The sequence below is a fragment of the Erigeron canadensis genome, chromosome 6, assembly GCF_010389155.1.
Source record: "Erigeron canadensis isolate Cc75 chromosome 6, C_canadensis_v1, whole genome shotgun sequence".
NCBI lineage: Eukaryota > Viridiplantae > Streptophyta > Magnoliopsida > Asterales > Asteraceae > Erigeron > Erigeron canadensis.
In genome coordinates, this window is record NC_057766.1 from 11089954 (window position 1) to 11116796 (window position 26843).

The window sequence follows — 26843 nt, forward strand, 5'->3', positions numbered from 1 at the left end:
ATGGTACCTGCGCAATACGGCGGTGGTGGTGGGGAAGACGGTCTAGTGGTGTCAATGATGGTACCATTGGTGGTGGTAGTGGCGTTGTCAAGTGGTGTAGGTTGTTGTTATTGTGATAGTAAAAATTTGAAAAAAATTCATAAAAAGGTAACTTTTTTACTTAAAATTCCTAATTAAGGAAACCTATTTAGGTTTCGACTATTAAAATGATTTAGTTTTTTAAAAGTTCGTTGACGGCCAATATAACATGTTATGTCGTTAAAATGTCCATGTGGACTATTGGAAACATCATACAATTTAATTTCCAACCATCCTCTCTCTTCATCCTGCATAACCCTGCCCCCAATTAGGATTTCAAAATACAATGAACTTCATCATCATCAAAATCATGAATAATTTCATAAAGATGAAACACTAAATTCCACTCATAATTAACCACAATCACATTTCATCTCATCATCTACAAGTATATAAAGATTATGGTCAATAAAGATGCCTGCCTTTCAAAATCAGGACCACGAGTCCACTACAACAAATTCAAAGTCGACGTTTAACCAACCCTGGCCCTCTCTACTAAGATGATGAAATCCATGATAAACTACTTATTTAAAAACACTTCCAGATCTGCAAAGGATGGTGGTTGCGGCTGGGAAAAGAATGGTACCGGTACTCGGGGGAAAGAAGTCAAAGAACATGGCACATCTTGGTGGTGGTTCGTTTTCCGGCGACGGTCTCCATCAAGGAAAACAGTTACGGTTTCCGTCAAACAATCTCTATACTCTGTCACTCTCTTTTTGTTCTTTTAAATCCAAATAACAAAGCAAAATCACTCTACCACCGCATCGAACACCGGTGGCCAGAACCAAATACTGTTACCAACACCATCACTTTACCTTCATCTGAATAAAAACAACGAAAGAAGTGTATAGGCAGAGAATAAGAATGATTGGAATTGAAGCTAATGCCGATATCATCTTCATCTCCATGACTCCATTTAATTTAATTTTAAATTTTGTGAATGAATGAATCTTAAGAATGAAAGTTGTGTTTAAACATTAATCTGAAGATTGAAGAGTACCTACTTTTATTATAAACTAGCACGTTACCCGCGCAATGCAGCGGTGGTCGTGACAATGTCGTTGTAGTGGAGGGCCGAGTGTTGGTGGTGGAGACGGCGTTGAGTGGTGTGGATAATTGATGTAAATGGTTAATGAAAATATATTAAAGAATAAAGGATTGGTAGTGTAAATTAATCATTAGATGTTATGGGGTAGTGTATATTGAAATGTTTTATGGGTGCTAATCATTAATGTTATGGGGTAGTGTATATTGAAATATTTTATGGGGTGCTAAGTGAAAATATTACATATTTTCAATACTTCTATAAATAAAAATGGTTATTTCTTTTATATTATAGTATAGATTTATGGTATGGCCTCTTATGTGTCATTTTATTTGGCTATCTTGTACACGCCAATTGTACATAACTACATATCGACATTTTAACGACATAATACGTTACTTTGGCCGTTTACGGAAGTCTAGTGTTAAAAGTTAACGATATTATCTTTATTGAGAACTTTTGAAAAACTAAATCCTTTTAGTAGTCAAAACCTAAATAGGTTCCACTAATCAAGAATTTTGAGTAAAAGGATTACCCTTATATGAATTTTTCCCGTGGAAATTTTTTAAAATATAAGGGCTCAAGAGTTAACTATTAAAATAAAGGTTTAGAGTGTAAATATGACAAATTTGGTATTTTATAAAAAAGTTTTCCATAGTGGGTGTATATTAAGGGTATTTTAATAATTTTGTATGTAATATTTATAAAATAAAGAGTGTGATAATTTTTATAAAAGAATATATAAGTATAGATAGATTTCAACATATTTTTTATATCAAAACCAGATTTATCGAGAGCTTTTAAAATTTAAACTATTTAGGCTTTAGAATTACCGAACCTAAGTTGTATAATGATAAGAGTAAATTACACTTTTCGTTCTTGAAGTTGGCACCTTTTTCACTTTTGATTCCTATAGTGAAAAAATTACAAATTTGACCTTAAACTTGGCCAATTTTTTCAATCGTGGTCCTTTGGCTAGACGGAGTTAAATTTTGGTCGTTAACGTTACACCCGAAGGACTAAAAGTGAAAAACGTACCAACTTTAGGGACGGAAAATGTAATTCATTCTTCCATTCATCTTCTCCAATAAGATTCCTGCCTCCGATCATCTTCTCTGATGGACTCACATACTTATTATTTACACCCAATGACCAACTCCATTTCTAGCTAGCCATTGAGGGACGAAAAAGGTGGTTGCCTCCTCTCTCTCTCTTTATCACTCTTTCTTGCCACTTCAATGATACGTTGTCGATTTCATGTTTGAGCCAATGATTTTTAAACTCTCCATTAATCTATCAATCAACAACCCTTCAAAACTATATATTATGTGCTCTATCATCTGATGCTGGTGCTCAATTATATTCATATCTATATTTATATTTCTATTTAGCTGGCTGGTTTGATGTTGAATGTACATTACTGGCGATGATGATACTTATCTGCAATATCTTATAAGTTTTTTCCCGAGGATAAATCGGATAACAGGTGAATTCGGGCCATATCGTGGTATACTGACTGTAAAGTTTTGGTTGTAAACAAAAATCCACTCAGACATATGAAATTTGATATCGTATCATTTGAGTAAATGATTTTGTTTGTGGTTTAGATTTGGATTGAAAGTCGAGTTTTTATTAGGTATCATCAAAAAATTAATGTCTAGTCGGAAAATTCCATTGGAAAAGATGATCGGAGAAGATGACCGGAAAAAAAAGGAAGAATAAACTTATTAGTGTGTGAGTCCATCGGAGAAGATGACACTAGGCCAAATATTGTTGGAGAAGATGAATGAAAGAATGAATTAAATTTTAAGTCCCTAAAGTTGGCACATTTTTCACTTTTAGTCCCTCAGGTATAACATTAACGGCCAAAATTTAACTCCGTCTGGCCAAAGGACCACGATTGAAAAAATTGACCAAGTTTAACATTAAAACTATAACTTTTTCACTTTAAGGATCAAAAGTGAAACACGTGCCCAACTTCAAGAACGAAAAGTGTAATTTACTCTATTGATAAACCACGACTCGTGGGGGGTCTAAATGTAGTTATGGAGTATATTAAAAGGGGAAAAAGTAAACTACATTAGGAGAAAGAAAATTAAAAATTCTCCGTTTGGATTGAAGCAAAGAAAGAAAGAAAGAATAGAAATAGTAGAAAAGCAGAAGTCCGTAGAATCCGTGTTCGGGGGAAGGGGAGAATGACGATAGAAGCAGGGATTGGTTATGTGTTGTTATCACTCGGCCCTTCGCTTTCTCTCTTTATTACTCTCATTTCCGCCAAACCCTTTTTGATTCTCACCCTTCTTTCTAGGTATTCCCCCTTTTTCTTTATTCATTCATTTTACTATTACTATTACTATTATTATTATTATTATGCATTTTACTAATGTTTGTTTTTTGTATATATATGTATTTATATATGTCATTTCAATTCTACTTAAATATTATTGGTGTTTAAAATGAGCTCTAGTTTAGAAGGAACCAGTAAATTACTGTCGAGTTTGGAGCTGTTTTTATCATGTACCATATTATCCCCCATCACATAAAAACACACACCACAAGTTATCAGCAATGCTAATAAGTTTGTTGTTTATAGACTCAATGACCTAAGAGACGGGAGCCAGGGTCCGATTTTCCACGGGCCCTGAACTTTTATTTTTTAAATAAAAATATGTATAGGGGTTATCTGAACTACTAAATTTTGGCATAAGTGGCAAGAATTTGGATCATTGACTTATTAAAACCTTTTTTTCTCTCAAAACATGTAATATGCACTGAGTTAACGTTCGTGATGTATTAACTCATAGCCAAATTGCCATTCTTGAAGTAGTGAGGAAGTACATAAGTTGAGGGATTCTTTTATTTGAAAAGCGCAATTTCAACCCATTTATGTGAACACGTTTCACTTTTCTCAAAAATAGTTTCCTATATGTCAGGTACCCTGGTGGGACGTATGTTAGTTGAACACTCAAACCATTAGAGGGGTAATTTCAACTCATCTATTCAAAAGTTGGTTAAATTTTGTGATCAATGGGTATAATAAAATGAATTTGGTTAAAAGGTAGGATGTCAAACGACTTATAATTAAGAAATTACCTCTGAAAGTTGTAACATTGTCGTTGCTTTCTTTTTATTAAACGTATGTGTTTTGGATCTTTCATTGTTAAGTAGGCTTCTTATTTTCTTCTTCTTTTATATATTTGGATAGATACTAAAGTAAATTTGTATACATATATCTTTGATTATGTAGTACATTGCTGTGGCTGATTAGTTTGATTGTGCTGTCTGGAGTTTGGAGGGTGTTTCTTCCATTTAAAACAACAGCATGGTGGCCTTATGCAATTCTTATCTTGACTTCTATTATATTCCAAGAAGGTCTTCGCCTCGTGTTATGGAAAGGTTACAAGTATGTTCTCTTACCTTTTTACTCTGTTGATGACGATACATTCTTTAATTTTACTGTATTATATACTCTCCATGTGAAAAAGAGGTTCTTATTTTGAAGTGTTATTTAATAGATCTTTCCTGATAAAGAAGTGCTCCCTTCCAAAAAAAAAAGAGCCATAAAGTTTACTGAAATCAATACATTGGTAGTTATAAGTTATAAAACATCAATAACTCGTGTCAATATTTTAATTTAAACCACTGGGCACTGGGTTCAGATTATGAAATCCTAATGTCGACACTTGAGTTGATTCTAAAGGCAATTTCAAACATGAAATTATAGTAGTATTTTGGAGTTGAAGTGTTTTTGTAGAGATGTAACCAGTAACTTTAGCCTATCATTAATTATAACTTGCTTTGGCAATTAGATAAGATCACTAGTGAGTCCATTTGATAAATTTACCATACAATCAAGAGTTTAAAAAGTCGACTTTATGTTTGCATAGATAATGCTTGTTGCATGATTTTTGGACAACCTATTGATGCTTATGATGTATACATAAAACTGAGCATTGTTGTACAATATATCATAAAATTAAAAAAACTATAATACATAATCATTTATATTGATTGGTACATGTTGAGTGATTAGTCAATCAACTATACTGCATTGTCTTGTGAATCGTATCATGGATATGGTGGTTTTTGAGCTCATTGGATTCTGCTGAATGTGAATATTTCAAAAACCATTTAAATTCAAATCGGTCAATGTGGGTTAAGCCAAAAGTTTAACTAAATGGGAAATATATCAAACGGGTTGAGCAAACTAAATATATTGAAAATCGAAGTAAAGAATAATGACATGTTTGTGGTCAGACACCTGATCTGATCTGTTTTGACCCATTGCTACTTCAACTCCTTTCCTGACCCGGCTCCTTTGGGCCACCCTTAGGAACTTTTGTTTTGTTTTAAGAACGGCAACCACCCTTAAGATCTTCTTTGGAGAAAATTTGTGTAGTGCACGTATAGGCTTTTTTAACAAGTATCAGCTTGCTGATAAATTGCTACTTTAACTCATATCCCGACCCGTCCTCATTTTGTGCCACTGCTAGGATCTTTTTTGAAGAAAATTTGTGTAGTTCATGTATTGATTCATAGCTTTTCTGGAATTTTCTGGAATTTGGAGGAAAAAATCAGCTGCTTGATTAATAAAATAATATTTTGTATCTATTTTTGCATTGATCAGGAAGCTGGAAGATATGTTGGATGCCTTTGCTGACAGAGTTGCTAAACCCCGCCTCTATCTTACTGATAAGATGCTAATCGCCCTTGGTAATCATTGCTTCTTTATGGACTCCATGTATATATAAATTTTTAATCAAATTATACAATCTTACAATAGTACCTTGAGGATCTTTAGAACTAATATGATTAACATCTGTAAATTGGTTGCAGCTTGTGGTCTAGGTCATGGTGTGGCTCATGCTGTCTTTTTCTGTCTCAGCCTCTTAACTCCTTCATTTGGTCCCGCTACATTTTATGTTGACAAGTGCTCTTATGCTCCGTTTTTCCTTATTTCTGGTGAGTGTAAATCTGTTTTTCCTTTATTTTTGATATTTCCTTTGCCATAAGCATCTGTAGGCTGTACAATGTAGACGTGGCAATTTTAACCAATTTATTTATGAATCGGTTGATTGAATATGTTTTATCTCTAATGAGTTAAGTTTAAGGGAAATGGATCGAATTTGTAAAATGGGTCAAAAGACACCTGGCTGTTTTTAATTTCTTATGATGGAATTTGTGCCTAATAATTGCTTCTCTTTTAGAATGCCATATTTTTCACATATATTTGTAATCTTTTTCGGGGTTTGATGGTATTTCTTGTAATCTGCAGCAATTATTTCCCTTGCATTTGTTACAATCCACACTTTCTCAATGGTGATTGCGTTCAATGGATATGCTGAAGGGAATAGAAATGACCAACTAATTGTTCCGGCCATTCATCTGATTGCTGGGACATTGGTAAGACCTTGAGTTTGTATATATCATCAAGATGCTCTTTCTCGTATCTTTTGAATTGCTAGAAAAAGTAAGCCCATCATTTAGAGGCGGAAAAATTTTCCAAAAAGTCTTTTTTGGTAGTGGTCTTTTTTCCATTCTCTTAGATGAGAGCCGATCTACTTTTCCTATGGAATTTGGTATCTTGAACGGTTGGGTAACCAGTCAAAATGGGTGACTTTTTGGTACTTTCAGGCTGGGTTGACCTGAAATACTCTCTTATCTTTTTTGAACTTTTCTATATATATGTGGCGTGTGAATGATTTTGTCTCAACAATAATCTAATTTGTGTAAAAACTAAGAAATGATTTAGGAGGTTTGATGTACTGCAAAAATTTTCAGTGATTTTCATGTTCCACTTATTTCACCTGTCATCTTACAAGTTGTGTTTTTCTGCCTGTTCGAGATAAATTTTCCTAATTTGACCCATAATTAAGTAAATGGGCCAGCATTGCTCCACATTCCGGTTTCACCAATATCAGCAAGAAAATTGCACATTTGCTAAACTTTATTGTTCATGAGCTTTTGAGAACAAGTAGCTTTATATGTCAAGCTTGTAGTAGAATTAGCTGCAAGAAACCATGAAAGCAAGGTGGTGTACACTCTACGAGTATTTGGTGCATCATTACCAGGATTCGAAAACTTTAAAAAGCTTATGCTAAGGTGGTGTATAAATGTATAATATGTTGAGTCTCAAACAGAAGTTATTCTCATATTTTACATTAATTTGGTAGATACATACTTGAGCTTAGAAATCCGCATGCATCTACTTATTAAGTCCAAAACACCAACTATTACAGGAAAAATAATATGTTACTAAGCAAATTTGTATTTCTTTTTGTATGCAGACTCTTGTTAATCTGGCATCGGGTGGTTGTATAGTGGGTATCCCTCTGTTGTATGTGGTGGCACTGTCAACCTTAGCGTATTGTGGGAAGATGGTTTGGAGAAGATTGACTGAAACTCAAATTAGACTCACCCGTCCAAATCAATAATAGATCAGTTGGGGTTGGATTATTTTAAATGTAAACCAGTTTTAGCTTTCATTGTTCGAGAGTTAAGAGTTGGTTAGTTGACCGTAAAGCTACACACAACCTTTGGAAACAACGACGTTTTATTTTCGTATAGGTACCTTGACATTATTTCCACTTTGTAGTGTTCATTAAGAGCTAGCAAGTCTATGACATTTCTTTTGCTTGTCGTATACACCAAGTAGAGCCAAAACAATGATGAAAGACGGTATTATATGACTGGATATGTTTTTTCCTCATTTTCATACCAAATAAACTTCTACTGTGGTTTTCAATTACTACTACTATAAGTCATGCCGCCGATTATCTAAACATACTATCACATTGAACACGTAGAGTCATAGAGTGTCGTTATATATAGTGTCAAAGAAAACTAAAAAAGAACAAAAGTTAAATCACACACCCACCCACCAAGCCACCATGTGATTCATAAGTCATAACATAGCGAGTTATCATTGATAAGTGATATATAACACAAGGTGGTTTGTGTGTGATATGATAAGCCTATCACACTACTCAAGTAAGCACCACCTCGTGTCAACAAGTCTATTAAGACATTTCATGAAATGAGTAATGGGTTCGTATAAAGTTTCACTATTATACAGTGAGAATTCCTTAGTGTCGTATACCGATCGAATGTTTGAAAAAAAATAGTACGAGTATTTGATTACTAGTGTGTATCCCATAATGTAAACTTGCCCCACTAGATTGCATTTATTTAATACTTGTTTCGTCGATTCTAGGGTTTCCCAGTTAACGGAACGTCGTGTTGGTTTACTTCATCGGTTCCTACTATGCTTAACCGGCGAACGTTCGACGAGATTGGTGGGTCCATTCCGAGACGTTAATTTTTTGTGTTTTTTTTTTATTTAATAAATGATCGAACAATCATAAAAAATAAAGCACTTACGAAGTGGTGAGTCTGTGTCAGTTTCAAGTGTTGAGCTGATATAACAAAAGTACAAAACCGAAGAATAACTAATCTTGGCATCGTTAGGCGAGTCTAAATATAATTAACGGGCTAAAATCCGACCCATTTATTGAATAATATATCCACTTGATTAACATGGATTGTGATGTGATATATTAGTAGAGGTATGTATGTATGTATCGAATGATGAGCATGCATATATTCTTATTCTTCTACGTAGTGGGAATAGATTCATGTTGGCCCATTTCAAATTCCCCCCTTTAGCTTTCATTTTCTGATTAAATATGTAACTGATCATCATTCTCCATAAATTATAGATTTCTATATGTTTCTTATTACATATATGTATATGTATTCCAGATTACTTAGCAGATCATCATCTCGTTGTTGAAAACCTTGCATTGGTATGTATCTTTTAAATCATCACCATCACCACTACAATTCCTTTTTTTTCTTTTTGTAAATTTAATTTGTTATTTTTTTATTTCGTTATGAGATTTTTCTTCTTGAAATTATGTCAGCTTTTTTAAAAATAATTATATAATTACTACGATGTAAATATGGCATTTCACTAGAATCAAGTTTCTTTTATGTGTTATATTTATGATGATATAATTCAAAATGTGTATTGTATAACAAGTTAAATAAGTGTGACAAATGCAGATTCACAACTTTCTATTCTTAAGCTGATTCAAAACGTTTTGTAAATCAGCATGAAAAATGGTTGTGCATTAGTGCCTTTCCTCGCATATTCGATTTAGCTTATGGGCTTATTAAATTTTCAAAAAGCCTATAAGCTCGTTAAAGGTCTTAATGAACTTGTCTACTTAAGTTTATGGATTTAAGCATAAACTTAAGTCGATAAGCCATGAAGAACGAACTTATAAAACAATACATGCTAAATGTACTATCCCAACCAACCCCCCATCCCGACCCTAAAGTATCTTAGATCGTGAAGATTTCGTGACTTGTTATTTTATTTGCAGAGAAGAATAACTGAAGCTTGGAAAAATGGGGGTTATCTCGAGACAGGTTCTGCCTGTATGTGACGTCCTCTGTGCTTGTTGTCCTTCATTACGGACTAGATCAAGACATCCAGTAAAACGTTACAAGAAGCTTCTTGCAGATATATTCCCACGCTCTCAGGTAAAAACTTCTAGCCATGTCTGTCATACTTATTTGTATTTCAGGTCTATATGTGGTGATCAATGATTAAAGCTCACGATCTTGATGCTAATCTAGACGTTTCTTAAAAATGTGTAAAGTACATCTTCCTCTATGATTCTTCTATCTTGTTATGGTCTTGTTTAAGGCTTCTAAATTGTAATCAACAACAAAAATGCCAGGGTGGTGAGCCAAATGAGCGGAAGATTGGGAAGCTTTGCGAATACGCTGCTAAAAATCCTTTACGTATACCTAAGGTAAAGTTAGTATCTTTTAACTTTTGATGAATGTATCCTTTGTGTAAGCATACCTAAGGTAAAGTGTTATTGTAGTTGAGTGACACCCATCAGTTTATCTTATATTTACCTAATGTTTATCGAGGTTTCTTTCTTTACAGATCACTGATTACCTGGAGCAAAAGTTTTATAGGAATTTGCGGAATGAAAACATTGGGGCTGTAAAAGTTGTACTGCTTGTATATGGGAAATTGCTATCCTCTTGCAAGAAGCAGATGTAAGTTTGAAACTGTCAATTCTAACTATCATTATCCAGTTTACTGGACATGTTTATGTGTTCTGTTCATTCTCAGTTAAGTTATTCATATTTTACTGTTTCAATGGAGAATCTGAAGTTAACTTTAAGTATTTCAATATGCATTTTGCACTAGTGATGTTCAACAAGAAGCAACCTCTTTTGCAGTAGACATAGCTATTTAAGTGTTACATTTGAGTCAATCTAATTCACGATAAACATTCAAAATCTTCAGGCCACTCTTTGCAAGTAGTTTTTTGGGAATCACTGGGACCCTGCTTGTGCAATCACAAAAGCACGAAATGCAAATTCTTGGTTGTAACGCTCTTGTAAACTTCATAAACAATCAGGTTCATCTTGCTTCTGACTTGTATGCAAGTACAAAACTGTTTCAATTTTTCATGGAATCCCCCAATGAAGACAAGGGTGGCTATTTGTCTTTAGCTCAACTACTAAGTTACTATTTTCTATTAATTTACTGTTTGTAACCACTATTGGAATATTTAAAAAAAACATATATTACGCTGCATAATTGCCAGCTGGACGGTGCTTACTTGTTCAACTTAGAAGGCCTTATTCCAAAGCTTTGTCAACTGGCTGAAGAAGTTGGAAATGATGAAAGAGTACTACGCTTAAGATCAGCGGCACTTGAAGTGTTAGCCTTCATGGTAAATGTCCTCTAAATCTGTTATCTTTGTTTTAAGGATGTTCAAATAGCATGAAATTTCTGATTAATTATTGTTATCTTTGTTTTAAGGATGTTCAAATAGCATGAAATTTCTGATTTATTATTATTAAACTTTTTAGAGTAGCAGACTGCGCAATATAACATGCTTTTTTTTGTTGCTTTTATCAATTTGATGGACTAGGTGCGGTTCATGGGGGAGCAGCCTCATGCTTCTATGGACTTTGAGAACGTATGTTGCATTGGTCCCCTGTTAGTATAAAAGCATGGTGATTTCAGTAATTAAATTGCAGTTTACAGGAACTTTACTGACTTTTTAATGTAATTTATATGTTGACCATACTTAGAATTTGTTTCGATTTTTAATAGATTATATCAGTGACTTTGGAGAATTATACGGACATTCAACCAAAGCAAGAACACAAAAAGTATGACAGGCAGCTTTCTCAAGCACATGTACACGCTCCTTCATTTGCTGACTTAAGACAGACCACAGAAATTGTCAACTGTAAGCCACAAGTTGACCCGCCAGAGTAAGTCCCTTATGTATTCAAACGTTGACGTTTGGTAATGACATTATTTACAGCTCGATTTTTTTTTTCCATATGTCCAGGGATGCACATAAGAATCCTTCTTACTGGGCTCGAGTTTGCTTGCATAATATGGCCATATCGGCTAAGGGGGTAACAAATGTACGACATGTACTGGAACCTATTTTTCAAAAGTTTGACAAAGATAAGCTTTGGCTCCCAGATAAAGGGCTTGCCTTTTCTGTTTTAAAGTATCTACTGACGATTTTGGAGGAAACAGGTTCCGATAAGAACTTTTATTTTTTGCTAATGTTCTTACTTGATGAGAGTGATAACAAATAATTTAGTTTAAAACATTTCTATGTCAACTCAGATGACAGGTCGCATATATTATTCGCTATCTTGATTAAGCACTTGGATAACAAGGATGTTACCAAGCATCCAATTTTGCAGTTGCATATTGTAAATGTTGCTACACAACTTTCTGAGAATATAAAACAGCATGACTCAGTCACCATTTTTGGTGCAATAGCTGATCTCATCAAACAATTACGCAAGTGCCTGCAGAGGTTGTCTGAACCATCGAGCCCTACAGAGGGCTCGGATAGCTGCTATACTGACCTTCAATGTGCTTTAGAAAACTGCATCTCAAATCTCTCATGTAAGGTTTGTAATGCGCCTTGTTGCTCTGTTAAGTTAAAAGTTAGTCCATAAAGACCTGGCAGATTCATCTTCAAACAACAAATATAACACAAGCAGTTTGTTCTGAACTAGTTGGAAGGCTATCAAATCTATAATGGAATTCGTTACATAATAACTTCTAGTAGTTCTAACTTATGTTAAATGTTATTATTTCTGAGTTAAAATCTGAAGTTGCTTGATCTTTGATATATATCCCTAAAGGTGACCACCTATCTGCAGCAATTTAGAGATCTGCATATAGGTGAAGGCCCAGTGAAGATAAGTCAAGTCGGATTACTGGTTAGACATACGAGTCCACTCTTAGTCCACATATTTAGTTGGTACTTGGTCAAGTCCCTGTTAAGGATATTGCTAGACTTCAAAAGGGACAGATATATTGAAACAACACAGAATATGATAAAGTTTACACGTTTTTGCTTAACATATGAATAAGAATGTCTCTATTTCTGATGCAGATATAGTAATTTAGGGAATACCCAACTACTTATCCTGACAAAACAATAATAGATGAAATTTTTTAATATTCCATAAAGGACAGAGGATTAACCAGAATCCTTACCGTAAGCAGTTATGGAAAGACTGGTCTTGGGCCAGTATAATTGTATCTCCCTGCAATAGAGTTATAATACTAACATTTTCCTTGATTTCGATATATTTGTAAAATATATAAAATTTCATGTTTCATTACTTGATTGTATTCAGGTTGGAGACGTGGGGCCAATTCTTGACACCATGGCTGTAGTGCTAGAGAAAATCCCGATTAGTGCTGCTCTAGCCAGAGCAAATATCTTTGCTGTTTATCGGACTGCACAAGTTACCACTTCCATTCCAAACAAAACCTACTTCAGAAAGGTTAGTACAATTATTGTTGCAAGCTGTATCTTTATGTAAATATTTTGACTATACTACATTATACTTTTCTAGCACTCTCTAGTATTTATAGTTATAACTCTTCAGGCGTTCCCTGCTGCTCTCTTTCACCACTTGCTGTTAGCAATGTTGCACCCTGATCATGAAACACGAGTTCTTGCACACCGTGTTTTCTCTATTGTGCTTATCCCATCTTTAAAGCAAACATGGTCAATCCATGATTTAATACCTTCACAAGCTGAGATTCCATCAATGATGCCACAAACGGTAGCAGATGGAAGTAACAAGAGTATACTTGAAACCATAGATGAAGATACAAAGGAGAAAGAAGATCATGTCATGGAAGAGCATTTGCAGCCAACTACAGAATCTTTATCTTGTAGTGGTATCGAGGCTTCCATCCGTGATAGGAAAACAGTACGACAAGATTTCTATATTGAAATACATGATAATGAACTACCTATTTTACTTTAATGAGATAATTTTGTTTTTTCTTTTTATGTATTTTAATAAATTGATTCTACTTTCTGTTTATAATTCTGCAGGTTCCTAGTTCCATGCGACTGAGCGGTCATCAAGTAAGTCTTGTTCTTTCATCCATATGGATTCAGGCAACATCGATGGAAAATGCCCCTGCAAATTTTGAGGCAATGGCAAATACATATACTCTTGCTCTGTCATTTACTTTATCGAAGGTGAGATACTGCTATGCAACATTATTCATAAATTTTGCCACTTTGCTTTTAGTTTAAAAATTCTGAATACGTGGTGTGTCATAATAGTTTCTAAATGTTTTATCTTTCTGAAGTTCTCCTTCAACCTGTTACTTTTATTTAACATTCATTGTTTGCCTAAGCATATGAGAGTATATGCTGAAATATTGGAGTTGGCCAGATGGTTCTAACTTCCAATATCTTGTAAAACAAAGTCGGTGTACTACTCTCAATATTTCAAAAAAAATCAATGGAATTTCAGAAAATGTACAGAAAAGTCTGTGGACCTTCTGCAATTTGCATAATTGATTGGGCTTTCTGAGATTTGTAGAATAATTACTGCGATTTCTAAGTTTAAAACCATTCCAGAAGTTAAGGAAATTTTCTATCTAGCAACAATCTTTACAAACTTTGAACCAAGCGATACTAGAAACAAACAAGAATCATTCCAATTGAATGGCCTCAAGATATCTTCTCAAAATTCAATATGTTCATTCGTTGAAGTTCAACATTGTCCTATCCTATTATTCCAATTCTAAGGTGGAAATGGGTCATGTTTCTTCTGAATATATGCCCAAATATTACATGTTTATTGATCAAAATCACCTTCCGTGATAAATTTGCATGACAATGATATCATTTCTATATTCTGAATGATTAAAAAGACATGGAACAAGACCTAGTCTGTCTAAGCACTATAGTTGAATAAGTGTGTAAAAGACTCAGTATTCATGTAACATGCTCAAACGAAATTGTATAAATTTCTTATGTTGTGTATTTGCTGAATTTGTATTCATGATTTTCTCCAGGCTTCAAATCACACGGCCTTACTCCGGTTTTTTCAGTTGGCATTTTCCCTCAGAAACATTGCTTTGTATCAGCAAGGTATCAGCTTTAGTCTCTGAATAGCAGAACCAAGAAACGACATTTGCAAGGGGACATATATTATTTGTATAGTTTCTCTCCGGTGCCGAAGTAATATTTGTAATATCATTAAGAAGGGTGTTCTTTTATTATGGTAAAATTTCATCCCTATTTGTCATCTGTTTATTTTTTTTATCTAATGTTGCTTTCTTCTACATTGAAGGTGGTCCAAAACCATCCCGGAGAAGGCCTGTGTTTATGTTGGCTTCATACATGATTATCGTTACTGCAAAGGCATTCCATATTCCAGAGCTAATTTCTCTGGTCAGATCTACAATGACAGAAGAAACGGTTAGTTTAAACTTCATACTACGAGCATGTTAATTTTTTGGAATGCACATACATACCACTTACATATAACCTCATCTTTTTGCAGTCTGCTTTTATATAATACTTTTCATGGCAAACCTGATCTTGCTGCCAGTTTGTATAATTATTGTCGGTCAGTCACTCCTTGTTTTTACTAAACCTTGTTCATATGATAGGTGGATCCTTATCTTCTGTTGGATGAAGATATTAGGCTACAGGCTGTATGTACAGAACCTGGTGACAAAAACTGTTACGTATCACAAGCAGATGAAGCTTCTGCAATGAAGTCACTCTCTGCAATAGAAATAAAAGATCAACAGTTAAAAGATACACTTTCGACACACTTTGTACATGATATCGGGAAATCTTCAGAGGTATTCACAACCACCCTCAGTGAATTTACATTCCAGTGCGAAAGGTCATGTAAGAACCTTAAGTGGAAATGCTAAGAATGTTAGAACCGTTCATAAGTGTACAAGTAAACACTTGAATTGCACATATAACAAATAATGCCACCATGTGTTTTTCCGTATGCAGTATGTGTGCATCCCATATGTTGTATCTGGCTGGTTTTCATATTCTCACTGTATATTTTAAGGTTCTTAAGTGATCTTGACTGATCACACACATACCATCAGACTGATAACAGTCTCTATTAATCATACAATATATCCTGACATAGGTATCTCTTAGCATTTGTTCAAATTAATATCCTCAATGTTCTTTAGGAAGATCTATCAAATATGAAGGCACAGCTTTCACAGTGGTTTACGCCTGATGAAGAATATCCATTGGGAACCCCATTGTTTATGGGGATAGTACATCCATGTTCACCGGAGCTTCAGGCTTTTGAAGAGGTTATATTCCTATATCATTTCATTTGCCATTATCCCTAGATAATGCGATATTGCTTTGTTTTCAGGTTTAAGTTAATTATTTTTGCTCTATCACAATTGATGGCATTAAATTATGGTAAACGAAAAGGAGTTATCTTTAAGCTCTTTGTGTTTACACAGTTTAGTTGCAATTTTTTTGTTCTCCTAGGTTATGCCTGATGCTGACTCGGAAAACGAAGATACTTGTGATCAATATGGAAACCAATCAGATGGAAAAACTTCACGTTCTCGCAATTCACTTGATATTTTAAGTGCCAGCCAGTTAATGGAATCGGTATATATGTCCTATTCTGTATACTTGCTTTTTTTTAGTTTATTATTATCTTCTCCGATATTAACAGTGAATAATCATTCAAAATTTCAAAATGCAAAAGAACAAAATATAGAAATCAGAGGTGGCAACATGGGTAAGTCAAGTAACGGGTCACAACTGGTTTGTTTGTGTACATGTCAAATTCAAAAAGGGCGGAGCTTGCTTGGGTTGACCCAAAACCGTTAACTAAGATTTTATTATCTTCTTGTTTGTGTACATGTCAAATTCAAAAAGGGCGGAGATTTTATTATCTTCTTTTTTGTCAAATTCAAAAAAGGCTTACCTTCATTATTGTAAAGAACTGATGAACCAAATCTTATTAAGGGATTTGGAATATTACTGGATAGGATGAAATATGTATTGAAGAATCACATCAACAAAATAAAGGGGTTCTCTGTACCAGCTAATTGGATGGGTTCCGAAATTGTTTCCTATTCTACCTATTATCAGATGCATACCCAAATGATTCTTAGTTGTTAACCAAACATCTCCTATAAGTTTTAATTATCTCCATAATATTCTTTATTTTTTGTTAATATAATCATTTCAGAAGTTTTATGTCATGAAAATACTTTGGCCTGTTATGGACCCATTCCTTTTGAGCGTTTCATGTCCATTTTGCCTCTCAAAGATGATAAAAAGGTATCCAATTCCCATGGACCTATTCTTATGTCAATTTTCCGGAGATTGACACCTCTAATAATAATAATAAAACCAACGAAAGCTTACTTTAGGTAATCTAACTTGGGTCAGTAACAGGTAGTGGAAACAGCACGTCAAGTCGAAAACCTGCCGGATTCCTCTACACTTCTTACTTATGATCAGATGAAAAATCAATGTGAGGCTCTTGTGACTGGTAAACAGAAGAAAATGTCTGTTCTTCAGAGTTTTAAGGAGCAACAAGAGGCCATGACACTAAAATCTTCTGCTGAAATTGAACAGCATACTCAACCTATATCAAACAACGTATGTATCTAAATCATGTAAATTTAATTAGTAGCCAAGAAATCTTTCATCAAACAATATTTTCTGTATAATTAGATGTGTAATTATTAATCATAATACATGTCACCGTTTGCGATTGTTAAAAGATTTTTTTTGTCTATCTCACAGAAGATGGAAATCACAGAAGTGGAAGGTAAACCTTTTAAGAGTGATCCGGCTCAAGGGCATGATCAGGTTGTTACTTGTATGAACGAGTATGGAAAACAAGAATCTTTCAGGTTACCAGCTTTAAGCCCATATGACAAGTTTTTGAAGGGAACAAGATGTTAGTAAGTTGACATGTTGTCTTGTAGATATCGTTACATTTCATTCATTCTTTTAGTAATTTCCCTGTAACCTTCTTCCACTGTCTATTGTTGATGATCAATATCTTTACTTTATAAATATGTCAAGTTACAGGTTTTGTGGGATAAAGGAACTAGTATACAACTTCTAAAATGGTATTGCTCAACTATCGTAGTTGAATGTCATTCGGCAGTGGGTTGTTGGATGAGCATGATTTATCTCTCGCATGATAAGTCTGGCATATGTGAGTGAGGGTTTCCAGAAAATCAATCTCTTCTTGTTGAAAAACATACAATTACAAAATTATTAGGTATCTCGAAACTGTCTTTATCGAGAGGATGCCTTCATGTACTTGATCAATTTTCATGCATTATAAGGCGACAGAAAAATAAATGACGTGTGTCAAAAAAAGTAGTCCGTGATCAATTACTAGAGGAAAACACAAGGTATTAAGGTTTACAACCATGAAGTCAGGTAGGTAATTTGAGCATGTTATTCAGAAGACATATAGAAGATGCAATGTAAATAACTGTTCACGCTTTAACAATATTTTGAAGAGCTCATCAAGATCCAAAGTTGGCTGACGGCAATTCATGCCATCCTTTCTCTTTGCTCAGTTAATGCAAACAATATAAATTTGCCATCGCAAACAATATAAATTTGCCATCACATCCATAACGTAAATATTAAACAAAAATAATGAACGCAAAACTATAACCTGACATAAAACAAAACATGACAGCAAGGATAGACCCATTTGAAAATGCCAAAAACTACAGGCTGCTTTAAAAAAAACACTTTCTTTAAGAATGGGCAAAAAAATTTCATTAACGGGAAACAACACTGGTGTACAACAGACATGACTGCAAAAAAAAAACTATAAATCATGAGATACTTGACTATGATCAGTGAAAAGTGAAAACATGTAAACCAATCTGCAAAATACAAACCGCACTAGTCATCATAACCTGCTTCCATATCATTTCAATGTTCTATAGAGATCAGGTGCACCTAGCTATTAACCATCCACATCCCATGCTGAAGGTCCACCTGACCCCACATCAGCCTCTGGGCTTAGCAAATGCACAGCAAAGGAACCTCCTCTTTTGCTTCTGATTTTCTTTTTCATCTTTCCTGCTGCGCCATCATCTCTCTTTTCATTGCTCTCGGTGAAATCATGATGCACAGTTTCTTCATCATGTTTGATTTTCTTAGACTTTGTTATTGTTTCCTCCTCTTTGTCAAGTTTGTTGTCTTCGTCATGTTTGACTTTCTTTGACTTTGTTATAGCTTCCTCCTCTGAGACAAGTTTGTCTTTTAAGTCACTTGATTTGCGCTTTGATTTTTTGTCAGAATTCAAAACTACTAAAGTGGATTTTTCCTCATTATTAAATTTGGTTGGTTTATCTGTTATATTTTTCTCTATCTTTTGTGGCATTTTCTTCTCAATATACCCAGCAGCATCAACCATATGATTATCATCTGCACCAACCGTTACGTTTTTTGTAGTTTTATCAATTGGCCTTGCATTGAATATCTGTAAGCTTGGTACCAGCTTCTTTATCTACATTAGTACATCGATTATTTTATTCCAGATATAGTCTTCTTCATGCATGAAAACAAAAAGAACAAAATACAAAGACCTCTTGACATTTAGACAAAATGAAATAGATCTTGACATCGATTATTACCTTTTTTGCTACATCCTTCTCAGCAACAGGGTTCGCAACTAGGTTCAGGTTTTTTAGGTTTGTCAATGAAGAAAGTATCTGAAATTCAATAATGAATCTATAAGCTTACAAGGAGGTTACAAAAACAACAGAACAATAAAAACAAGCTTTCATGAAATAACCAACCTTGATATCTGACCACCTCATTATCAAGTTATTTCCCAAATCCAGATTTTGGATTTTCGTATTCTGAATCAACTCATTTGGGAGAGTCTGACATGATGATCAACCAAGATAATCAGTGTAATAAACAACTAAAGAGTGTTCAATCTGAAGATGGCAAATGAGCAAGTTGGATAACGGGTCAAACTGTACAGGTTAAACAAAGTAAATTTTCTTAAGGGTGAAAACGGGCTGGGTGACACCGGCGCTTTTTGTTCCCTCTTTCTTGTATTTCCTAACATATAACTATATTTCTAAATATGATCAAAGAACTAAAATTATGAAGATATCAGATGAAATTTTCAGTATAAAGTTGATTAGTTGGCAAAAGCTTTCAATTTTTAAAGGGACAGCGGCCAATTTCAGCCTATTTGGCCTGTTTCAATTCTATCATAGTAGTTTATGCTTACCCAATATAACCCTTTTGCGATAATGTATTGCCCAACTCAACCCATTTAGTCGATGATCATAACTTCCAACTCTAATCATAGCCACAATCATTACATACCCTGATCTCATTGTGAGCAAGTCTGAGCTCTCTTAACAGTTTACATGACGTGATTGAAGGATCAATACATTGGATTTTGCACTTTGAAAGAGATAGCTAGAGTCAGAGTAAAAAGTTTGTTATTATGGATAAAAATTATAAATACTCAAATTGATCTTGGGAGATCTTAGCGACCCCATAACGTTAAAAATGCTTACCTTTGTGATAGAATTAACCTTGCCCAGACAATCACCAAATTTACGTATTGGGTTCTTTGAAAGGACTGCAACACACAAGTAGCAATCAGATGTATTAAAACTGGGGGTCATATTCTGGTAATCAAAGATGCTATATGAACATGTTAGCTTATCCTTTCTCGGGAAGACTAAGAATGTCAACCATATGTATATGTATTATGTACATATATGAATCTATATGACTATATCATAGTAGTCAGGAAGTATTGGGCACAAGCATGTCACATTGTCACTAAACTCAAAATGAACTATAGTTCAGTGACGTGATATGCACCGTTTTCAAAACGCAAAACAATGTCACAAGAATATGAGAATTTTTGAAAGTAAACATAATCAAATTTAACCAAGATAAAAATTATAGCTTCCTATAAAAAGAGTTTTTTTTTTAGTATAGGATTGATATTTAAAAAAAAAAAAAAGTCTTCTGAGGTGCAATACTCTTGTATATGTTTATTCACTCATAAACCAAGTTCATATCTCATACCCAAAGTATTCAGTTCTTTCATCTGATCAAGCTTGCAAATTGAATAAATCTCATTATCTGCCAAAACAAGAGCATTTAATTAGTCTCTAAGAAACAGAAGTGAGGTCAAACAGAATATTAATAAGTTAAGACAAAATAATCGGAGTGGTGTTACCATTCAAGATTAGTGCACGCAACCTCACAAGATTGCTGACCTCGTCTATTGATTGGAGCAAATTGTTGCCAGCATTAAGTACCTAGTACCCACAAATATAGAGAATTCAAATAATTGCAACAGTGGAACATAGTTATTGTTTGGGAACTCTGGCCACATGGTATATAAAATGCACCTAGTCATAAGAAATTATTTTGCATCGTAAGCATCTACTTGGTATATTAGAGTTATATTATGCACTTTGTGGCTTAAAGATATTACACGTTGTTGTGTAACTCTAGGCCATATTGATGGAGAAAAATATTTCATCCCGGCCATCTATTAGTACGAGTAGATTGAAATAAAACTCAAGTGATTATTCCATTTCTAATACTAATGAAGGAGCAACATAAGATTAAAAAGATAGGGCATGTACAAAGACACAGCCGATAAAATATATGGGTTGTTAAATCTTGATGCATTTATCGGGAAACCTATATGAAGTTGTAAAGTTGGTGGCTTAAAGGAAGAGATAGAGTTAATGAGAAAAGTAATGTAACAAACTCTCACAATAACTTAAATCAATGCTCAAATTTGTTAAGATTCTTAGTTTTTTGTTTTATAGACATAATATATATCAGTTATCGATATATGTTTAAATGAGATGGGTACTCGCGCAATACAGCGGCGGTGGTGGCAATGGGTGGTGATGGTGGCGGTGGTGGTAACGATGTGTTATTAATCTAAAAGTAATTGATGTAAATGTTAGTGTAGTTACTTTATGGTTAAGATATGTATCTTTTGTAAATAATTTTATCAAGAGTATTATAGAGATATTAGGTGGAAATATTTAAATTAATGAATAAAAGTGATAGATAGTTTGGATAAATATGGTTGGAAAATATTTTAGGGATATATTGGGTAGATTTAGTGTGTGAGTTAGAAACGTGTTGAAAATTAAGGGTATTTTGGGTATTTTAGAGGTAGAAAGTTAAAAAGAGGGGAGGGTAGTTTGTTTTATAATAGAAGTATAGATATAGATATAATACTTTATAATTGAAACAAGGACAATGAGCAGCCGCCATTCATATCTGCACAGTCAAAAGTCCTGTTTCTTAACTTAGAATTTGGAAATCAGACTCACTGAGACTCGTGCCAAAGTAGGAGTTCTTGGCGATCAGCTTCATAGATAGCATGGTGCAGATTAAAGAACCATCAATTAGACTAACCAGCAGTGCCATCACGTCAATTACTCATTTTTATACTATCATACACTAAGGTAGAATCTTAATGTTCACAGTCAATATTCAAGGTCATAAACTTTTGTCATGTATTCCATTTTCTGAATGCATCAAAACTAGATTGACAAGAAAACTGACAAAAATTTAAACTCACCGTTAGACATACACACCCTTCAATCCCTTTCAAACTTTGCAGCTTGTTCTGCTTGACTGACAACCACTTCAAATTCACGCACGGTTTCAACCCCTAGTTTATGCATCACAATAAATCCACATCATAACATGTTGATCATCCACATAAAACAAAAAGAACCAAAAAGAAAAAGAACACCCTCTGTACCATAAATATTTTACAAGCTTCTATTTTAATATTGTCCTATAGCAATCATCCACCGGCATATAACGATACTTATAACTTGCTAGTTTTCCCATTTCAGCCTTTGCTGCATTTTATTATTAAATCCCTAAAGTTCTTCAAGTACATTGGTACCTTGAATGCATTAGGAGTGACATTAACAATTTACTAATTAATAAATGTACTGAACGTACATCATGAGGTTCCAGTCTTCCAGAGAATAATACCCTTTGTGGGAAAAAATGCAACCAAGACTTCTAGTGTCGAGTCGTGTTTGAGACACTACTTATTATACTTTGATGCATCACTTTTTACGAATTGCACCAGATTATTTGTTGCATCAAACTTACTCTATAGAAATTAGTGTTCTTAAATTGTGTAAGAGTTTGCATTACAAAAATAATTATAAAACTAAATATCTGCCAAAATCTTAAGAAACTTTATGGCTCCTAATAAGTAGGCTTTCCTTTTAACATCCCAGGGTTGCCAATCTAGTACATAATACATAATAACTATAATGTACTTAATAATTACTTAACTCTTATTCAATCATTCATTAAAAAAAATAAAAAGTAACAACTTTTTTTAACTTAATAAAGAACAAGATAAAAATAATAAGAATAGGAAGAAGAAGAAAACCTCAAGAGAGAATAAATTGTTGAAAGAGAGGTCCAATCTCTCCAAGTTTTTGAATTCAACCAAGCATGAAACCTAACATCAACAACAACATTTATATATATATTATAACTATTAGAAAAAGACATCTTTATAACATGCTTTTTCAAATGTCTCTTCTACACTATCCTACAACTTTATTTCATTCTAGGTCCCAAAGTTGATAATATGTGGTTGTCGATTCCTCCAATTCTTATTTCATTCTAAAAATGATAACATATTTTCTACATCTTTTAGAGGAATCAAAAACAAATTTTGGACCTGTATCACACACAGGATATATATAAAAATATAAATATAAATATAGATGAAATGGATGGAATGGAAGAGAGTACATCGGAGATACTTCTGTGTGTGAAAGTAAGAGATGTAACGCCGTTTGGATCAGTTGTTTTAGTAGTATTTCCTTGCAGAACCTGTTGTTGGGTTAGAGTTGTCATCGTAAATTGGTTTATGGTGGTGTGAAGTAAAACCCTAGTGACAGAGTAAGCTGTTTTAATTTGTTGGTAAAACCTCTGAAAAATACGAGTCAAACGCATTACATCATGGGTTTTAGGTTTTGACTTGGCGTTTGATAATCAGACCTATAAAAAAAAATCATTTGTATCTAAAATTCAACCTTTGACTAACTTTTCATACTCTTTCCGTCCCATTTTAATTGTCCATATTTGACTTGTCAAGTCTTATGTTTTCAACTTTGACCGTAAATAGTTTTGTTTGTACTTTATAACACTTAATGTAAAATATATGAATGAATTGAGTTTTAGATGTACTTTTCATTGATATAAATCACACCAACTAATATATAACACAAACAAAGATATTTACGGTCAAAATTTAAAAAAAAAGACTTGAAAAGTCAAATGTGGACAATTAAAATGGGACGGAGGGAGTAATAATTATTAACTTTTACTAATTTTTTAGTTAGATATAATAAAAAGTAATGATTATGTTTTTTTAAAATAATGATTATGTTTTTATTTATCTTTAACCAAAATTAATATTTTAATGTTTCATTTTTTTTTCCATAACTTATGTATCAACATGATAACATTAAAATATAAAAATGTAAAGTTTATTTTAATCTCTAATAATAACAAGATAAAAGTACAAACACTAAAATAATTAACAAAATGCAAAGGTTTATTTTAAATTTCTAGTAATAAAATAATAAAAGTACAAAAACACTAACTTAATTAATCAAATATATTAATAACACCACTCTCACGACGACAAAGACTGATATATAGATCTAGACGCGACCTATACATGATTTCCCATCCGGCTGCACACGGGTCATGGTGAAATGTCCAATATGGCGTGATAACAGGCATTGGGTACTCGCCTTATAACTCCACCATGACAAAATGTGATTCTCCATTTACAAGGGCAATTGTAAGAACTCTGTGATGTTGAACATTTTCCAGACCACACCAAAACGGAAAAATCGTCGTACTGCCTCTCTTGTCTAAAGAATGGACGATCACACCAAGCTTATTAGCAATTAAAACACCTGTCTCGGGCATTTTCATCCAATGTTCCGGTGGACAGGGGGAACCAAAGAAACACAGGTCTTGATACATTGAATTTATATCGATAATGAAAATCCTCGAGTATAAATCATATCGATTTTGCAACTCTTCTCTCATTTGTTGCCGAATGTACTCATAAAAATTGTCTTCATTAAGTCCAAGACCAACAGCTAATGCTCGATATCCACAGTTTCCATCACCGAAAACATTTTGTATATTCGTAATGTATGGATGAAATACTTGTGGAATATCGTCTATTAAATTTGAACCACACTTCAGTGGCGCTTTATTTAAGTCCAACATGTGTGGACCCTGAAACTCATATAGGAACTCGTTCAAATCTATATTTGGCTCCTTGTTCAAGTCAAATTCAAATGTACTTTGTCTGGCAGGCTCCCTAATCGGCTCAACAAAATCGGGCATGGTTGAACAACTAAATCTCGTTGAACAAAACTCGGTACGCTTTTTTTTGTTGCGATTTCGTTGTGTAACAACCCTCAAATTTCGATTAGGATAATTTACTTGGACTTATCTAGGTCTTTATCCCTAGAGATTTATTAAGAGAATTGACCTTTTAGACATTCAAGGCACAGTGATAGTTGCCCTCTCGTTCAATAAAACACCCTAGATGACTAGCTATCTTAGAAATGCCATAAACAATAACTATAATCATTCAATAAAATCCCAAAGTATAAATTAGTTCTAATCAAACTTGGTGAAATGTCAATGAACCAAAAATCTTATTTCGAGAAGTTAGGATTATACAAATAAGAATGCAAGGTTCATAAGCTGTGATAACAACCGAAAATACTTATAAATGTCCAACAATTTAAACACCAAGCTAATTAAAGTTCAAACGGTAATAAAAATATAATAACCCTCTCTAAATAATAAATTTAAACCATTATGCACATAAAAGTGAGCTTGAATAATAATAAGTAAATATATATGTCTATTGTAAATACAAGTTTATAAATAATGAGTTAAGCTATAAAAATTAAAGGCACAACAAATATATACATACATACATACACGGCCATACACATACATGCACATAACTAGCTTTGAAAGCACCAATATCAACTAACAAGTTAAGGATTACATGCATGTACCTACACTAAATAAACCTACATTACATACAAATATACATACACTTATATTATACCCCAAAAATTCAAAATCCCCTCCCATTTTACCCTACCAAAACCAGCCCCCATCTCCCCAAAACCATTCACCCAATCAAAATACATGTCTTGACTTTACACTCCCCATACACAAACCCTTTACACACTTTTCATTTCTCTCCACTTTCCAAAACTTTCACACACACTCAACCACATTTCTCTCTCAAAATTTCTGCATTTCCCCTTCCTTTCTTCCTCCATTTTCGGCCAAAAACAAGGAAAAAGGGACAAGAAAAATCAATCTAAAGTTATGGTAATAATAAGGGTTTTTAAAGGATTAAACAAGGGTTGATTCAAGATACTTTTAAGGGTTATTTTAAGCTTGGAATAAGGGTTATATAGAGCATAAAGGCCACGAAATTTCTGCCCAAATTCATCTCCAAAACCGAGTGCAAGAAGGGTATAAATCTTCATCTCTTTGTTTAATCTAACTTGTTCTTGTATATACTAAAAGATCTTTATCAAAGACCATGTTTTTCTTTGATTTTCTTCTTGAAAATATACTTGATGAAGGCAAGTTGATAGAATCTTCTTCCTCATGCTCATGCATGTTGAAATCTAGAAGAAAGATTCAAGGATTCAACTAGTTTAAGACCCAAAGGTGTTGTCATAGATTAAATAGATTTTAAAGTGATTTTTCCTTTGAAATATGGTCATATTTTTATATATTTTGATGAATATATTTCTGGATTTTTTCATAAAAATATGTTTTTAAGTTGTTGAATTGAAGATGGATAAAGATTTGTTGTGAAAATGATGAGATGATTACATGCATGCTTAGCTTTGCACTAGTTTAATTTGGTTTTGATATGGGACTTGAGATGGATCTTTTAAGGATGATTGATGAACTTGAAATTGATTGAAATCTGTATACTTGATGTTAAGAGATACAAAATAAAGTAATAATTTTGTTAGTGGGAATCTAGAGGTTAAAGCAAGCAAACAAAACCATTGGTGGGATGCATTAACCAATAAACATTCTGACAGAATTGGTCTTCTGTCTTGTAACGAATAAACTGAACATTTGAGGACATTTTCAAGACAAACTATCAAAATAAAAGTTGTAGACAAATGAGTTAAGATTAACCTCCAACTGGAATTACTCAAAAATACTAAACCAAACGAAAGATATGATTTTTCAAATGAAACTGG

General features: G+C 33.6%; 4 protein-coding genes across 8 annotated transcripts; 2 read left to right on the forward strand and 2 right to left on the reverse strand.

Moving 5' to 3' along the window:
- Positions 1–3213: 3213 nt before the first annotated feature.
- Positions 3214–7766, forward strand: LOC122605051 (gamma-secretase subunit APH1-like). Its single transcript, XM_043777924.1, has 6 exons — positions 3214–3431; positions 4371–4526; positions 5751–5836; positions 5960–6085; positions 6399–6526; positions 7411–7766. The coding sequence occupies exons 1-6, from the start codon at positions 3319–3321 to the stop codon at positions 7555–7557; spliced, it is 756 nt and encodes a 251-aa protein (XP_043633859.1). The 5' UTR covers positions 3214–3318; the 3' UTR covers positions 7558–7766.
- A 1081-nt stretch (positions 7767–8847) lies between these two features.
- LOC122605365 (protein SEMI-ROLLED LEAF 2-like) lies at positions 8848–18000 on the forward strand. 5 transcript variants are annotated; one of them, XM_043778293.1, is made up of 21 exons: positions 8848–8928; positions 9511–9670; positions 9871–9945; positions 10086–10201; positions 10455–10569; positions 10759–10887; positions 11089–11136; positions 11274–11437; positions 11518–11714; positions 11808–12100; positions 12839–12988; positions 13094–13423; positions 13552–13701; positions 14529–14604; positions 14807–14934; positions 15129–15326; positions 15681–15809; positions 15997–16122; positions 16921–17127; positions 17275–17435; positions 17560–18000. In XM_043778293.1, exons 2-21 carry the CDS (start codon positions 9536–9538, stop codon positions 17600–17602), a joined length of 2970 nt encoding a protein of 989 aa, XP_043634228.1. In that variant the 5' UTR covers positions 8848–8928; positions 9511–9535; the 3' UTR covers positions 17603–18000. The 5 variants fall into 5 exon arrangements, with proteins under 5 accessions (XP_043634228.1, XP_043634231.1, XP_043634229.1 ...); XM_043778296.1 differs by having other exon boundaries at positions 17566–18000; XM_043778294.1 differs by having other exon boundaries at positions 17275–17431.
- A 207-nt stretch (positions 18001–18207) lies between these two features.
- Positions 18208–23502, reverse strand: LOC122605150 (leucine-rich repeat-containing protein 40). The gene is made up of 10 exons (XM_043778034.1): positions 23311–23502; positions 22940–23011; positions 22100–22192; positions 20726–20807; positions 20572–20628; positions 20049–20113; positions 19852–19947; positions 19308–19394; positions 19143–19220; positions 18208–19015 (listed from the first exon to the last, which is right to left on the reverse strand). The coding sequence occupies exons 1-10, from the start codon at positions 23413–23415 to the stop codon at positions 18470–18472; spliced, it is 1281 nt and encodes a 426-aa protein (XP_043633969.1). The 5' UTR covers positions 23416–23502; the 3' UTR covers positions 18208–18469.
- An 819-nt stretch (positions 23503–24321) lies between these two features.
- Positions 24322–24930, reverse strand: LOC122604300. Its single transcript, XM_043777187.1, has one exon. It carries the CDS (start codon positions 24928–24930, stop codon positions 24322–24324), a length of 609 nt encoding a protein of 202 aa, XP_043633122.1.
- Positions 24931–26843: the final 1913 nt, after the last annotated feature.

Coding starts and splice junctions, on each gene's coding strand:
- LOC122605365 (XM_043778293.1), top strand. CDS start 9,536: ATGGGGGTTATCTCGAGACAGGTTCTGCCTGTATGTGACGTCCTCTGT. Junction 12,101..12,838: donor TCTCAAATCTCTCATGTAAG/GTTTGTAATGCG, acceptor GATTGTATTCAG/GTTGGAGACGTGGGGCCAAT. Junction 16,123..16,920: donor CCAGCCAGTTAATGGAATCG/GTATATATGTCC, acceptor GGTCAGTAACAG/GTAGTGGAAACAGCACGTCA.
- LOC122605150 (XM_043778034.1), bottom strand. CDS start 23,415: ATGACAACTCTAACCCAACAACAGGTTCTGCAAGGAAATACTACTAAA. Junction 19,948..20,048: donor AGGTTAATTCTATCACAAAG/GTAAGCATTTTT, acceptor CTCTGACTCTAG/CTATCTCTTTCAAAGTGCAA. Junction 19,016..19,142: donor AGAAGGATGTAGCAAAAAAG/GTAATAATCGAT, acceptor GTACTAATGTAG/ATAAAGAAGCTGGTACCAAG.
- LOC122604300 (XM_043777187.1), bottom strand. CDS start 24,930: ATGCCCGATTTTGTTGAGCCGATTAGGGAGCCTGCCAGACAAAGTACA.
- LOC122605051 (XM_043777924.1), top strand. CDS start 3,319: ATGACGATAGAAGCAGGGATTGGTTATGTGTTGTTATCACTCGGCCCT. Junction 3,432..4,370: donor ATTCTCACCCTTCTTTCTAG/GTATTCCCCCTT, acceptor TTGATTATGTAG/TACATTGCTGTGGCTGATTA. Junction 5,837..5,959: donor TAAGATGCTAATCGCCCTTG/GTAATCATTGCT, acceptor AATTGGTTGCAG/CTTGTGGTCTAGGTCATGGT.